Source organism: Hoplias malabaricus, chromosome 9, assembly GCF_029633855.1.
Source record: "Hoplias malabaricus isolate fHopMal1 chromosome 9, fHopMal1.hap1, whole genome shotgun sequence".
Lineage (NCBI taxonomy): Eukaryota > Metazoa > Chordata > Actinopteri > Characiformes > Erythrinidae > Hoplias > Hoplias malabaricus.
Genome location: NC_089808.1, coordinates 31,233,652 through 31,249,790, shown reverse-complemented (window position 1 = coordinate 31,249,790; position 16,139 = coordinate 31,233,652). Strand labels below are relative to the sequence as shown.

At 36.7% G+C, this 16,139-nt stretch overlaps 2 protein-coding genes across 2 annotated transcripts; both read right to left on the bottom strand.

Moving 5' to 3' along the window:
- Positions 1 to 1,022: 1,022 nt before the first annotated feature.
- Positions 1,023 to 8,354, bottom strand: spata6l (spermatogenesis associated 6-like). The gene is made up of 12 exons (XM_066681936.1): positions 8,218 to 8,354; positions 7,833 to 7,970; positions 7,683 to 7,731; positions 7,336 to 7,377; positions 7,096 to 7,220; positions 6,194 to 6,277; positions 5,214 to 5,366; positions 4,369 to 4,465; positions 4,223 to 4,254; positions 3,629 to 3,774; positions 2,650 to 2,743; positions 1,023 to 2,545 (listed from the first exon to the last, which is right to left on the bottom strand). The coding sequence occupies exons 1-12, from the start codon at positions 8,263 to 8,265 to the stop codon at positions 2,486 to 2,488; spliced, it is 1,068 nt and encodes a 355-aa protein (XP_066538033.1). The 5' UTR covers positions 8,266 to 8,354; the 3' UTR covers positions 1,023 to 2,485.
- Positions 8,355 to 10,983: 2,629 nt separating this feature from the next.
- On the bottom strand, positions 10,984 to 16,119 carry gabarapb (GABA(A) receptor-associated protein b). The gene is made up of 4 exons (XM_066681111.1): positions 15,879 to 16,119; positions 11,841 to 11,919; positions 11,358 to 11,476; positions 10,984 to 11,273 (listed from the first exon to the last, which is right to left on the bottom strand). The coding sequence occupies exons 1-4, from the start codon at positions 15,966 to 15,968 to the stop codon at positions 11,208 to 11,210; spliced, it is 354 nt and encodes a 117-aa protein (XP_066537208.1). The 5' UTR covers positions 15,969 to 16,119; the 3' UTR covers positions 10,984 to 11,207.
- Between the last annotated feature and the right edge of the window lie 20 nt (positions 16,120 to 16,139).

Below are 16,139 nucleotides of genomic sequence, written 5' to 3'. Positions count from 1 at the left end.
TGATTATTATTATGGTAATGCATCTTGCCATCACACTAAGGACATGAAACTTATCCTTCAAGAAAATATCAATGGCATGTCCTGTAAATGTCCTGTAAATAGTTCAAATCTCAATCCAGCTGAAAATCTTTGGTGGATGGTCAGAATGGAAGGATGGTCAAGAAAATGGTCAATGACAAGGCTCCAACCTGCAAAGCTGATCTGGCAACAGCAATAAGAGACAGATGAAGCCGTATTGATAAATATTAATAATAATAATAATAATAATAGGTTTGATTCCCGCTCCGGGTGACTGTCTGTGAGGAGTGTGGTGTCTTCTCCCTGTGTCCGCGTGGGTTTCCTCTGTGTGCTCCGGTTTCCTCCCACAGCCCGGGTTCCACCCACAGTCCAAAAACACACGTTGGTAGGTGGATTGGCGACTCAAAAGTGTCCGTAGGTGTGAGTGAATGTGTGACTGTGTGTGTTGCCCTGTGAAGGACTGGCGCCCCCTCCAGGGTGTATTCCTGCCTTGCACCCAATGATTCCAGGTAGGCTCTGGACCCACCACGACCCTGAACTGGATAAGTGGTTACAGATAATGAATGAATGAATGAATGAATGATAATAATAATAAGTTAATCTTATGTAGCTCCTTTCACATACCCAAGGTCGCTTTGCAATTAGAAGATATTTAGAGAGGGAAAAAAAGATACTGTTTGTCATTAATTAAGTCCATGCCTCAGAGAATTAAAGTTGAACAATACAAGCCAGAGGTGGTGCAACAAAGTACTAATGGTGTAGTGTTTTTCTCATGATCCCATGTTTCCCTCAAAATTTAGTTGATTCCAATTTTTTATCTTTCAAATAATATAATTAAAAAAATGACAACAATTATATTTCTTTTTTTTGTATTGTTTTTTTTAATGCAGAAGGTTAGAATTTTGAAAAAAAAAGACAATTTTGTGGTAAGTCTCTGTGATTTATTTTTAATCAACAAATTTAAACAATTGAAAGAACACCCACCCCGTATGGTGATCCCATCATTTTTGCCTTGGGTTGTATAAAGGATGAGGTAAGACTTTAAGCAGGTGCAGATTAAACCCACAAACCACTTCCTTTTTGTTGCATATTTCTAAATTTCCATGTGAAACTGTTGGATTGAGGTGGCAAGTTAATCTACAATCACAGATAAGAACTGGAACACAATATGTTAATGTTTTATTCTCACTATTATCTAAGGAAACATCACTGAATCAGAAGGCCTTTCAAACCACTTCATTTCAATTCAACAAGATGTACGTCACTCATATTTACTATATGACTATAATATTTATATTCTACACATAAATATACACACACAGACACATTCAAATGGGTTGCTTTATGTGACGTTTGGCTGCAAGTGAAATGAACAATGAGATTCAAGTATACATGAATCTTTTACAATACTTAATAATATAGTGCAATGTTTATTTTTTCAACACTAATTACAGGATAAAAATCTTCAGGGAGTCTGAACTAAATTTCATTTGGGATCAATAAAGTATCTATCTATCCATCCATCAATTATTTTCCAAAATTTTAACAGATTTTTCACTCAATTCAGTAATGGGTTAATTCTACCCATTAGCCAATCATACCATGCTTTCAGGTTTGGAGGGGGAGAGAAGACCATGCTTCCTCTCAGACATGTGAAGCCAGCCAATGCATCTTTTTCAACTGCTGCTAACAATCAAAGTTAAACAAGTCAAGATGCCAGGAACAGTGACTGATGGGGGAGAAGTGGGGCCCATTCTGTCCATCCAGAGAGAGCAAAGCCAACTGGGTGCTCTTCCTAGGGTTTCCTAGGGTTTCCCTTTCACACATGGATGTTACAGCCTCAGAATTTCAGTGTCAGGTGCATTCTCACCACAGGAAATGTTTTTCCGCTTGGTTTAGGCATGGGACGGTGCTTGTGTAGCATGTGCAGGAGGCAGAACATTATCAGCTCTTACTGGGATACAACCCGGACTTTGTACTAGGGGCTGGCAAGTCTGGATAATGATCGATATGACTGTTATGGACACAAAAGCAGTGTTTACATATGAACTCCTAAGGAACTCTGCAGAATCAGGTGCAAAGATTTTCTAGTGTTGTCTTAATATACATGTAGTTCTCATTCATTCTCGCAGCTGGAAATGATACACATGCTGCACCTAATGATACACCTATAAACTATCATAAATGTAATGTCATAAAGATAATTTATATATACTCCTTTCATTTGGTTTAATTTTAAATGTCTTTAAATGTTTTAAATGTTTGGGTAACATTACTAGACAGAACAATTCTTTAATTTGATTTTCACTGTTTTCTACTGCATAGAATTCTGTGACAGAATCAGACTGGATTTGTTTGTTTTTTGACGCACCAACAACTGATTCATATCTTCTGCTGTAACTGGATACAGATACTGTGTATTAAATAACCTCTAGTTTTAACACAATTAAAAGAAAAAAGGTGTTCATTAATGTGGTGAAATAGACGTCCGTGCTAGCACCTCATCTATTTCCGACTCCGTGGCACCCTACCATTAGAGACAAAGGGATATGTAAGTTTTGGCACAATCCTTATGACACATCTAAGCAGCGAAATATGGGGCTTCTGTGTGTGAATGGCTGTGTTACTCACAAAAGTCAGTCTGTGCATGGCTCTGGGTGATGTGAGAAGACTGCGAACTCGCTCCTGAACTTCCTCCCACGTGTTTGAAGAACGTAAAAGAGAACTGAAAACAGAATCTTGATTAAACGTTTTTTATATGAGCTGTTGTTGCATTGTGTTGTTGTGTTACAAGGCAAGCTCTTCATCTTTTCAAACTGCCAAAAATGCAGTAATGAAACAACCCTTAAGATGACGCCAGGTAGTCCCCAAAAGGGAAAAGACTAGAGGAAGTTGGCAAGGGCACATAAAAAACAAAATTAAAAAGGCACGGAGGGTGAGAATGGTGCTGTATTGCTTGAGCCTTGTGGTGTTTTGACCAATGTATAGGATTTTGCAGTAAAACTATGAGTCTGAAGCATTGCTACACCTGATACTTGTTTCAGGGCTTTTTATACAGGTGTTATGGTTATGAGGATGAGGAGAAAGAGGCTAGAAGCCCAGAGCAACAGTGACTGTGGTAGTACAAAACAAACCAAAGTACCAAAAAGCAAGTAGAGTCTAGTAATGTAGGTAAAATGAAGTGGAAAAGCACAACTATACCATTCATCTTTACCCTAAAGGTAGTCAATGATGTCATAAGTTTGTTTAGCTTTGGACCTATAAGTGTAATGTAGCTACAAATGCAAATTTATTCTTAGTAATTAATTAATTAAATAATTAACACCTTGCAAATTAAATCCTGTAATTATTATGCACTGGCATCAAAATGCTTGGAGTTCTTTAGGGATCTATAATAGACTAGCTCACGTGGTTTCTGGCATTTTTTAGCTTTGAAATATACACCAATACATTGTGTCAACAACTAAATCATATGGAGTAGCAGTAGCATCCCGAATGCCTTAATGTTGTCCATATTTTTTATCCAGTCAATCACAAAATGTGTTCTGATTTTATTACTTTACATTTAAGGAAATATTTGAGTAACACACACACACACACACACACAAACCTGTTGTTTTGTTGATTTGTCATGCTGAGATGACTCAGTGTTGGGCTGGGGGATCCCTCATATCCCGTCAGGGGAAGACTCTGGCCCAGTTCCTCTGCGTCGTCAAGGAGATCATCCGTGTCTGAGGAGGAGCTATCATTAGGGAGCTGAAATAATAAACAGAGTGGTGGATTATTAATATGCCAAGGATTTCCAAATCTGCTAGACACTGTGAATATCGGCCAAATATAAATGAGAGCATGCCATATTAGCTGAATATCTAAACTATAAATATCAAGAAGGCAAAACATTGTAAATACTTACGTAATATTCAGATATTCTTTTCATATATTCAGCTCCTTAAATGCCAATATTCTGAATGATAATTGTGTTATATTTTGTCTGTTTAATCTTGATATTTGTGTTGATACTTGATATTTAAGTTTATTTATTTATATATATTTTGCTGTGACTTTAAGACTGAGGAAGCGTTCTTGACTTTTTAGTTGGCTGTGCTTTTTAAGTAACTAACGTCTATGAATTCGTACTAACCTCTATGAAACTACATGTTACTATTTTCATTTTACACTCAGAATATAAACAATAGGCCCCTACCCAGTGGCTGGAATTGCTTCGTCTAATGTTTCCTATGAGAAGATTAAAAATATCATAAATGTTTTAATGTTTTACTCTGAACATTAGGTACAGTGTATCCAAGTTGAGAATACAAGTGACTGAAGTGAAACGATATCTCTTTATACCTGAGGCTGTTGGAGATTTTGAATAAAAAGGTGATGTACTTCTTAACCTGATGCTTCTGTCAGACTCATGCCCACCCTCTGACCATGAGCTGTTTATCTGGGGGGGGGGAGAATTATACACTTATAAATTTGTGTAATATAATGTCATGTATTATCATGTATAGTGTATAGTTTGAGTTTTATTATGTACTGTACATTATTTCTAGTACAACCACTATGACCAACAGAGCTTTGTGCCCTCTGCTGGTGGATTCAGTTTACAAAATTCTAGAATTAGATTCAATCAAACGCTATTACACGGCAAAGACCAGAATATTTTTTAGGTCATGATTAAGATTATGGTTTAATTCTATCTGCTCAAATATCTCAAATAGAAAAAGATGTAGATCATGACTCCTTTTGATAGGGTACTTTGGGTATTCCAATTGTAAAACTGCTTTCAGCTGGTTTTGCATAAGGATTTTTATTGATATCTTTTATATGTCCACATCAAAAAAAATCCATGTCAAAAGCTCAGTTAGTCTGTTAGCAAGCTCTGTTCATGGTTAAGTTTAGAGCATGACGCTGCAAAGCACAGATTATAGATAAGTTTAGCCAAGCCTCTGTTCTTTATCTTTTTGCTGCTTTTTATAGTTTGCTACTTGTTCAATTACCCCTTGTTCTCACTGTATGGTGCTGAAGCCATTTAAAAGATGCATTTGAAACAGAGGGCTGTAATCTTAAACCCTCTCATAACACTATTTTCTTCATACATTCACTCTTCATTTTGGTTATGCTTGTATTGTCACCAGTTGATTATTATTTGTTCATTTAAAAAATATATAACATTCCTCTACCACACTTACAGGTCTGTGCAGAGTTTCAGAAGAGGAGCTAGTCCTGCTTGATCTTTTAAAAGGGGACAAAGAACGAGTTCTAGGTGCTTGTGTCTTCTGCCACACTGAAGTGGAGCAACCGCGCTGCATGGCCTTCCTGCCTCTTTTCCTTGTCATTACCCTCTGGAGTCAAATCAAACAACATATAAATGCCTTACCTCAACAAATGAAAAGGTTTAATACCAACTGTAAACTATTATTATTAATATTCCTGTTTAATTCAGAATACAATGACCACTTAAGCCAACAATGCTGAGTAACAATAGGTTTTATGTCATATGCTCACTGATCAATGTATTGCTTTATTAATGCTGATGTACATTTAGGGGTATTTGCAGTTTCACATAAATAGCCTTAAAAAGGTGCTTTTGGTTGGATAATTTTGGATTCTAGACCATTCTCAAGCATACGTATAAAGACCTTAACAATGTTGTGGGTTAGTATTCTGTTAAGATAGTTGCACCATATAAATAATATTTTGCCAAACCTAATTTCATTGGATTGGAAATTAAACTAATAAACAAATAAGCAAATGATGTAACCTGTGTAAACTGGTTGATCAAATGTGTATGACACTGCAATATATTGAAAAGGGGAAGTAAAAAAGCAATAATTTTATTAAAGTGAATTAAAAATAATTGTATGATGTGCTGTGTTAAATGAGAGATATTACTCTTAGAAATACTGAGGTATGATTCGTTGCTGTCAAAAGAAAAACAAATCTCTAAAACAGCAACTTTACAGGACAAGGAAAATCCTTCATCAATTTAAATGGAAGTCAATGTAAAAAGATTTTATACCAAGTAACTTTGGAGCATTTCTATTGGTCCATCAGGAAATTCACAAAAACTGAGATATATGTTTTGGGGTTTTTTTTCACTGAACAGCGACAATATGGTTTTATAGTTAAAAGCAGTATAAAATTTGATACTGAATGTGTAAAACTGTACCAAAGGGATTCTCTGGAAAACATCCCTCTCCAGGCTCTCACTGATTGTAGTGCGAGTAGAAAACTCTAACCTTGGAGAAATGCCCTGTGGACGAAGAGCAAGGAGCACACTAAGAACAAAATCAATAGACCTTATTATACACAGAAGCCTATGGGGCAAGTTGATTTAAGATGAACTGGCTTAAGCATCATAAACATTTTAAATCACGAAATATCTTTTCTTTACTAACAGGTATGCTGTTATCCTTAATAAAGTTTAAAGGACCCATAATCATATTAAAGTTAATTTACTTCTCATACAGTGCCTATAATGTCAGATCAAATCCTTTTTTTCCAAATAGAAAAAGGTAACTTTACAGTAGACACACATAAAATCATTTAATTTTTAACCTATAAAGACATATTTCAGCTTAGACAACAACTATGTATTAGCCTGATACAGTTCTAATTATTTCTGACATTTAATCGGTTATAATCTCATAATAATTATATTTCTCAGTATGTTTGTTGCCTATAGTTGCATTTATTTGATATGTAAAGTACATGATGTAAAGTACAATTCATAGATTCTTCATATATATTTAATATTAGCATAGAAAATACTGTAGAACACACAAAGCATGACTTCCTGGTTGCATAATTTAGCATAGTTTAATTGGTTAGTGTGCCATTGTCAAATTGTCAGGTAAGACACTTGGTTTAAAAGGCTTCAAAATACGTTGAAAAATTCTGTTTTTGATGTGAAAAACCTGTACTTGTAATCTTTATTTCATGAGACTTAAACTGAAGGAGGAAAAAATAAATAAAAATCCCATAACAAACTTATAGGATATGTGACAATAAACATTTGTTTAACATCATCTAGACCTGGCAGTTTTTAGAGGAAAACATAACTTATCTCACAGGGAAAAGGGGGTCTCTTGTCATTAGAACCTCTCGATCTCCACCAGAAAATGATGGAACCAATTTAGGTTCAGGGAAGAGAAAACTTCTGGTGTTTTCCTCATAGCTGGCCAATACTTTCCCAACTGTAAACCCGAAAGAAAATGATTGTGTTATACTACTAGTGTTTCTACAATAAGACTATCATTTTTCCAACAACAAAAGCAAAGTTTCTTATTCAACATCAGCTTCAAAACTTACCTGGGGGAATCAACTGTATGAGGTCAATTTTGACTGTTTCACCTTTAAAAGAAAAGCAGCATTGTACTGTGAATGAACTGTAATGACACTGGACAGTCTTAAAAAGACTAACTTACAATGCTGACAGGTTCAAGCATTCAAACATTTCAAAAATCTAACCCCAGTTTGCAGTGTGGAGGGCAGTAGTGTCTTCCACTACTCTACACCAACAACTGTCAACCACAGCACCAACATTACAAATTCCCTCTGGATTTATTACATTATTTTTATATATGACTATATATCAGTATAGTTCCTTTTATAGATATTTAGAAAATGTCAAAAAACTTAAACCACTCAGTTTTTACTTTGCAAGATCTCAGCAATAGCTGCAGGATCAGTGGCATACTTGAATGTCTGAAAGAAAATAGAAAACCAAATTGAACTGCTTAAAGTCAACACATAATTAACTATTGCTGCCATACTTTGGCAGTAAAACTAATGGAAAAGCACACCACCTTTTCAAACCACATTTTCATTCGAAACAGCAGAGGGAAAACTGCAGGTAAACAGTCAGACTTTCTGAACTGGTTCAAGACGCACACACTGAGGTAAATATCATCTTTGGCTGCAAGGTGAACTCCAGGACAGGTGACCTGAAAACATATACAGCCCTGTACAACAACTGAAATAACATACATTTATTCATTTATATTTTATTATTTTTAAACCTGACCAGTTAATAGGGCTATCATTAGTTTGATAGCTGTATAGATAATGAGAGTTATCTACCACTATCATTAGTCTGTGGGATCTGTGATTATCTACAGATTAACCAAGTAACCAAATAAGCTCGGTTATTTCTTCTTATCTCGCCTAACAGACAGAATGAATTCTCCTTACCGCTCTAATGTGTAGTTCAGCGACTACTTTGAGGGCTTTCTGAGACATCGCTTAACCAGCGTTTTTAATGTCAGCGTTACAGTTAGCTTCAGAAACTTCTCTTGATCTTACTGTGATATAACTGCACTCGGCGTCACGTTTCCATGGTTTTACACTACCCAGAAGCCGTCAACCTTAGGACTTTAATTTTGATACGTCCGTAAACCGGAAGTGTGATGTTAGCATTGGGATTTGTATTCCCTGTTGTGTCCTGACATTAGACATATCGCGTTAGTGCATCAAAACATTTAACATATGTTTTCTCTGTAGGGCGGCACGGTGGCGCAGCAGGTAGGTGTCGCAATTACACAGCTCCAGGAACCTGGAGTTTGTGGGTTCGATTCCCGCTCCGGGTGACTGTCTGTGAGGAGTTGGTGTGTTGTCCGCGTGGGTTTTGTCCGGGTGCCCCGGTTTCCTCCCACAGTCCAAAAAACACACATTGATAGGTGGATTGGCGACTCAAAATTGTCCGTGTGAAGGACCAGGGTGTATTCCCGCCTTGCGCCCAATGATTCCACGGTGACCCTGAATTGGACAAGTATTTACAGATAATGAATGAATGTGTTCAATGTAATATATATATATAACAAAAGTGCACTTTTAGTTGGGGATACTTATTAGCGGGTAAACATTCGGGCGGGAATCGGGCCTAGACTTAAACCATGCCTGGCGGATGAGACAAAAAACGGCCCGATGGTTACCACCATCAAAATAAAAGTGATTATTTAATTTAACTGACTTGGTCTGTTTCACAAAAACTGAATATTCATATCTAATAATGTGTGTCATATATATGTGATGTGGTTTATTTGCTAAAAAGTGAAAAGGTGAGTAGATATCCTCCAATTATTATGCTTCCAAAATTTTGGCTGGTTTCTTTTTAAATCATGAAACTGCTCATTAATATCTGGTAGTTATAAAGACTCAAAAACTATCAGAAGGCAAAAAGGCATGATGGAAAGTCAGGCAATATTTAAATAGTATTGCCATTTACTGCAGGCAATAGCTGACACTAAACTCTTTAGGACTTGTGAGAATACTGTGCAGGTCAAAAACAAAACAAAACAAAAAAAACCTACTAACAAAGAATTAATTGATTTCATTAAACGAGTCCATTGTTTGCACTGAAGGATGAGGACTTTGAATTCTAATTTATTTAAACATATTAAAATAATGACAATCTTTTATGGACCACTTAAAGTCCACATATTTAACTACATGCCTCAAGTAGTTAAAAATCCAAACCAGTAGACACACTGCCCAGTAGTTTCAAGTATTATTTACTCTTGCAATAGTCAGCATCAACAAGACAAGTTGATGAGCTGAAATAATTGTACTAGTGTTGGGGCCATTTGAAACAGCTGTGTTCAGTGAAAATATGATCCATTTTGTTGATGCACCTTGAAATGACATTACATTGATAAAAAGAAGAAAAACTGGTCCAATCCAAGTATTTTCATGCAGGGTACTATCAATGTGATTGTATTTTCAAAAGTACAACAGGGCCCTCAAAGTCGAGTTTTTCAAAGTACTTTACTTCCATCAAATGTACTATTTTCACCAAACAATCACCCTGGAATATTATTATTCTACTAAAGGTGTGGATGGATTAAGTACCATGAATGGTTCAGTTTTATTCTTTTACATAACCTATCCATCATGAACATGGAAAAAAGAAATTGTAAAGTTGTGCTAAACTCCAATTGTTGTTTCTGTTTCTGATCCAAGACCGAATCATCATTACAATGGTTTGCAATGCAATACAACTTCTTTCATGAATTCAGTTCCTGTACTCCCTTTATCCTAATAAGTGCTGCAATAGATCTGGGGACTACCCAGAAGACAGGAACTCACAATCCATCACAGGAACGAAGTAAGCCAGGACCCCAAAGCTCTTGTGGTAAGTGGCAACAACTCTATAGGTAGTGCCTCCCTGCCACCCAACTCTAACTCATGTTTGGCCTAATTTACATTTAAGTTATAAAGTGTGGGCTTGTCTAAGTCCAAGCTTAAAGGGGTGTCATCACTCTCCAATTTAGCATTCGAGTCTTTTAAATTTATTTGCCATTTTCCAGTTCATTAAACACTATCTTTAGATGTGATTTACTTCAAGGAATGGAGGGTCTTTTTCCCTACAATTTAGGAATAATTCCAGAAGTTACTCAGTGATACCCATGAATGACCCTGTGTCCAGGTTCTACTTAATTTTACCATCTTTCCAATTCTGGAATGTGTTCTCTTCTATATAATTGTTGTGAGATTGTACTGTGAAACATTGTCAAACAAGAAAGACAGGAGATAGTTTGTTTGTTGTTTATATGGTCACCACAATTCAAGGGTACCAGAAATGCAGCTGAATACCGAGTTCAAAAACAAACAAAAACAAAATCAGAAGAAATATAAAACTGTGCTAATAAAACAAATTTTAAAGCTTAAATCTCAAATCAAGCTACCTAAAATCAACCAAGCACAATAACATTAAACCTAAATAACATTGCACATTTAATCCACAAATTGGAGCGCAGAAAGAGGTTTACTTTAGCCTGGTTTTTATAACTGATTTATCAGCAGATACTAGCAGCAGTCAAATGTGCAATGGCCCCAAAAATTCATTTTCTAAAGGTGAGGGACATAATAGATTCACTTAATTCAATGGGGAAAATGAAATAAGATATCCATCAGGTACTACTTCTTCATCATCAAGTACCTGTCTGAACCATGTGTGTAAGAAATAATAATCCCTTGCCAAAAACTTCATGTAATAAAAACCAAAAATAAAGCAAACTCCAGAAAGGAGGATTAAAAAAGAAAATTTTAAAAAGAGACAGCAAAAGTGCATCTGATGTCTTAGCTCTGGAACTCTAGGCTGCCGATATGGATTTATTTATATATATATATTTTTTTTAAAGAGGAAGGTAAAGGGGGAGTGAAGTTAATTTTCTCCTTTGGTTCTATTCTCCATACACACTTTCATCACTGTAGGCAATGTAGAGGAAGAAATCCTCTTCATGATGTTCCTGAAAAGGACAAAGGAGACTGAAATGTATCAATCATGGATAACACAAACAGAAAAGAGTGTGTGTGTGCGTGTGTGTGTATACCTGGTATAACAGGCCCATGGTTGCAGAGGTAGGAGGAATGACATTGTTTACGAAGAAGAATAGAGCATCCTCTGCTCTCAGGTGGATTCGTTTTCGGATAAGAAAATAGAACTGGCCCACTGCAGTGAAACACAAAAATGATAGATATCATGACTACTTATCTGATTGTTACAAAACACCAATACATACAATCATGCAAAGAAGGTGGTGTTGAATAATCAATTATATCTGGCCTATGAGGAATCATTATATTCCTGTAGTGACAGCTAAATAATGGCCGCACCTAATTACAGGACTCTGCATGCAGTACAGTCAAAGACTACTCAGAACTGCCACACTAGCAGCAAACGTTTACTAACCACTACTGAATAACAATTTAGTTTATATTTTAGAATATTTCTATGTTTCTAATACCATCTGATTAAATTTTAAAACATCTCCAAGTACAGCTATGTAGGGTATCCTTGTATGAGTATTGGTTACCTGTGAGATCGGAGGGGACAAGGTATTTCTTCTTGTCCAAATCTCCTATTCTGGCTTTGGGGGCTTTTTCAACGATTACCTATAACAAAAACAAACATCTGTTAGGTCTGACTACTATATAGGACAAAGCCCATCACTGAGCAGTAATTGCTAAATGCATAAAAAAAATAAACATAAATACAAGAACAAAGAGAAATAAGGCAAGTCTAGTTTAGCCGGATGGCCATTAGCCATATAGCCATTGTCACAGAGGTTTTTCTGGTGTTTCAAAAACAGTAAAAACAAAAACATACCCTTGTCAGTGGAAGGTCTGGAGAAGCTTTGGTGCTTCATATCAATGTCTTTGTTTACAATAATAACAAGTAATAAACTATAAAATTAATGTATTTGAACATTTCTAAAATCAAGCACATTAACATTTAACCACCAAGCAATCTATACTTGATAAAGGAACAGGGCATCGCTGGAACTAGATATTTATATACTGACTTACATTTCAATAAGGGTCTGACTGAAAAAAAACGGTGCTGTGACAAATTCACAGTTTCGTTTAACACCTCATTCTGGGGTTCTGGCTTTAATAATCCAAAGATTATTACTCGTCAGAAAGTCAGTAACGGTGAGATGTGTCGTTATTCTTGTCGTTATAGGGACAGACAAGATGTTTGTTAAATATATATTAGAAAGCAAAAAGCTGGGTCATAGAAACATTGTCCAAACATAAAGAAGAGACTATGATAAATATTACCTCGACAACGTTCAACACATTTCTGTTCGAGGCTCCAGTAAAACACTGAGCTGCACCACGGTGGATGGAGGACCTACAGCGCTGAAGCAGTGCGACCGTGTTCCAATTCAGTTCTCAACTCTGACCCTTTGAGCACGCATTTTTTAGAGCCCAAAATGAGTACTTGCCAGTTCCAAATTTAGTTCTCGGACTGGAATGTGAAATATGGCTGAACTTACAACAAATGATGTAGTGGCACCACCTTAAGTTCTCTCTGTGAAGTACAGCTGAATTAACAGTTCCTACTCACGCATGCACTTTTCAACATTAGGTCAGTCAGTAAGTGCATATGCTTCTAGGCAAGCCCTAAATTTATTTTTTTTGCAACAGGTCTGGACTGCAGGCAGGCCAGTCTAGAACTCTCACTCTTTTACTACGAATCCATGCTGCTGTAACACGTGCTGAATGAGACTTGGCATTGTCTTGCTTAAATAAGCAGGGACGTCCTTGGAAAAGACATTGCTTGGATGGCAGCATACGTTGCTCCAAAGCCTGTATGTACCCTTCAGCATTAATGGTGCTGTCACAGATGTGCAAGTTACCCATGCCATGGGCACTAACACAGCCCCATATCATCAGAGATGCTCGCTTTCGAACTTTGCACTGATGACAATCCGAACAGTCATTTTCCTCTTTGGCCTGGAGGACACGACATCCATGATTTCCAAAAACAATTTGAAATGTGGACTTATCAGACCACAGGACACTTTTCCACTTTGTGTCAGCCCATCTCAGATGTGCTCGGGCCCAGAGAAGCTGATGGCATTTCTGGGTGTTGTTGATATATGGCTTTCGCTTTGCATAACAAGAGTTTTTTAACTTGCACTTGTAGATGGAGTGACGAACTGTTCACTTACAATGGTTTTCTGAAGTGTTCCTGAACTTGTGTTAATATCCGTTACAGAATGATGTTGGTTTTTAATGCAGTGCCACCTGAGGGATCAAAGGTGACAGGCATTCAACGTTGATTTTTGGCCTTGCCGCTTACCTGCAGAGATTTCTTTAGATTCTCTGAATCTTATGGATTGTAGATGATGAAATCCCTAAATTCAGTTAAAAAAACGTTCTTAAACTGTTGGACGATTTGCTCATTCAGTTGTTCACAAAGCTGTGAACCTTGCCTCATCCTTGCTTGTAAACAACTGAGCCCTTCAGGGATGCTCCCTTTATACCCAATCATGACACCTACCTGTTTCCAATTAACCTGTTCATCTGTGGAATATTCCAAAAAAAATTCCCCTATCCCAACTCTACTGGAACATGTCGCAAGCCTCAAATTAAAAATGAGTGAATAAAGTTTTAAAAGTTTATCCATTTGAACATTAAATATCTTGTCTTTGTAGTGTATTCAGTTGAATATAGGTTGAAAAGGATGCACTTGTGGAGTTTAATAAATAAATAAAATTTAAGAAAAATCAAAAGATTGACATGAGACTCAAACAGAGGCGCCTCAAAAGGAACACTGAATAGATGGGTGCATTCGCCCCTCTGCTGTCCAAATATCAATAACGGTTCTCCAGAATATTATAGTGGGCCTTTAATTAGATTACTGCAACACACACATTCTCAGAGAAGAGAATTTAAAAAAAATGTGCAAATTAGTACTTTAAGACTAAAATATGTAGTGCAAAGTAACTTTCAGAATCAAAGTTTTTTTTACTAGTACATAACTATTAGTTTTGTAACTTGAGGTATTCAAGGTTTTTAATTTGCCTTTTTCGTAAATAATACTCACAAGTATGTAAAAGACACCTTGGCCTGGGGGAGATAGAAATGGGGGAAAGAGAAAAAATAAATAAAAAAAGAAAATAAAACCTTATGTAACATATGCTGCTGTTCATTAACAGGGTGATGGTCTAGGGGACACAGCTAAAAAGGTCTCACCAAGGGGTTTGACAGGGCAGGATTGCTCAGCCACCCAAATAAATTAAGACCAAAATTAAGAATTTTCCAACAGTAATGTCCTTCAGCTTCTTTCCTATTGTACAGGCTTAATTTGGGGCTAAAGTTATCTGTCTACGTTGAGAAATCCGTTGTGGAGGGAACATCTACAGAGCACAATAATATTCTTGTATTGTTTGTGCCTTAATTTCATTATTCACCTGATGAGGGTGGATATTAAAGCTTTGTTGTGTGAGTTTGATTAATGTACAAGGATTTGTCATCTAAATAAACACAAAGATGGGAAAACTTTGAACAGTATCTTAGGCAGGCCCAAAATGTGTCATGTAGGCCAAAGTTGGGCCTTGGGAAAGTTTTACTTGGACCACAGGAAAGTTACCCTAATTCAATGAGAACATTTTGGTACCACTCGTTACCACTCATTGTGGTAAAGTCGCATTTCTGAAGTGTTTAACAACACGTTTTGTCATTACTGGCTTAACCATATTATATCTACTCGAATACACAAATTACAGCCCTGAGGTAACTAAGCAAACAGGCTCTTGTTTACACTAAACAAGCCATTAGCCAGTGTCCTGCTGTTTTATCAAGATATGGCAGCACTTCTGGGTGAAAAAGCGAGCTATAGAAAACATTTATTTAATCTACGACACACGGGTTACCACAGAGAGTTCACATAAATATTATACTATTAAAAAAAATATGTTACGGGACTGGTTATTATCGTTAAGATGCTAGCACAGCGTTAGTGCCCGATAGGTGAGAATCTATCTGCCGATAATTCAGTTACCAACCGTTTTTACACTCGTTATGGTGAAATATAACGACAGGCTATCAGTTTATCATTTAAAAAGAGATGAATAATTTGATAAACCACCGTTAAGCGTCGCGGTGTTCGACGCCACGTCTTTAGGTTTCGGTTCCGTCTGTTATTGACGCATTAGCATGTGTTGTTTATTATTGTCTACCATTTACAATGACACCCACTCCCTGACAAAATTAGCTGTATTTAAAAGCTTAACATTACATCATAGGATCGACAAAATCTATACGCTGTTTAATATAAAAGGCTAACAAACACCCAGGCTTAATCTCAAATAGTTCCCTGCTCCCTCTGAAGTGCACTAGGCCGTTTATTAAAATAACTCACTACACCTAGACAGCGCATCATGCGTCTAGCTAATAGTATTTTTTTAATATATAAATAACATTTGCGTGGCAGAAAATCTAACTTTAACGTTACAATGAGTACAAAAAAAATCTAGCTTTTCACGGCCTATTAAGTGCACTTTGTAGGGACTATGGAGAGATTTAAGCCACGGTTGTTTATAGCGAAGCAGGTTACTCACAGGAACCCTGTCCGGATATTTCTTCCTTATTTTCTCCCCCTCTGATCGCCTCTTCTCAAACGGGTGCTCCTCTTTGTACTGAAACTTCATCGCAGCTGGATGCTAGGGTCGTCAATAAAACAAAACGTACCTGTTTTCTCACTGATGACACAAACAAACACTTCAAACCTCTAAAGCTCCGCTCATCTGCTCTTGTGGCTTTTTTTTTTTTTTTTTTTGCCTTGTAACCCCGCGGATGAATACAATAACAACAGCAGCTGC

Bases quoted from the DNA above. Each gene is read 5' to 3' on its own strand.
- spata6l (XM_066681936.1), bottom strand. From the start codon at position 8,265: ATGTCTCAGAAAGCCCTCAAAGTAGTCGCTGAACTACACATTAGAGCG. The intron at 6,278-7,095 runs GTGAGATAAGTT...CTTCGTCCACAG, and splicing joins CAAGAGACCCCCTTTTCCCT to GGCATTTCTCCAAGGTTAGA. The intron at 2,744-3,628 runs GTTTGTGTGTGT...TTCTGTTTTCAG, and splicing joins ACAAATCAACAAAACAACAG to TTCTCTTTTACGTTCTTCAA.
- gabarapb (XM_066681111.1), bottom strand. From the start codon at position 15,968: ATGAAGTTTCAGTACAAAGAGGAGCACCCGTTTGAGAAGAGGCGATCA. The intron at 11,920-15,878 runs GTGAGTAACCTG...TTTTTGTTATAG, and splicing joins AATATCCGGACAGGGTTCCT to GTAATCGTTGAAAAAGCCCC. The intron at 11,477-11,840 runs GTAACCAATACT...GTTTCACTGCAG, and splicing joins TGTCCCCTCCGATCTCACAG to TGGGCCAGTTCTATTTTCTT.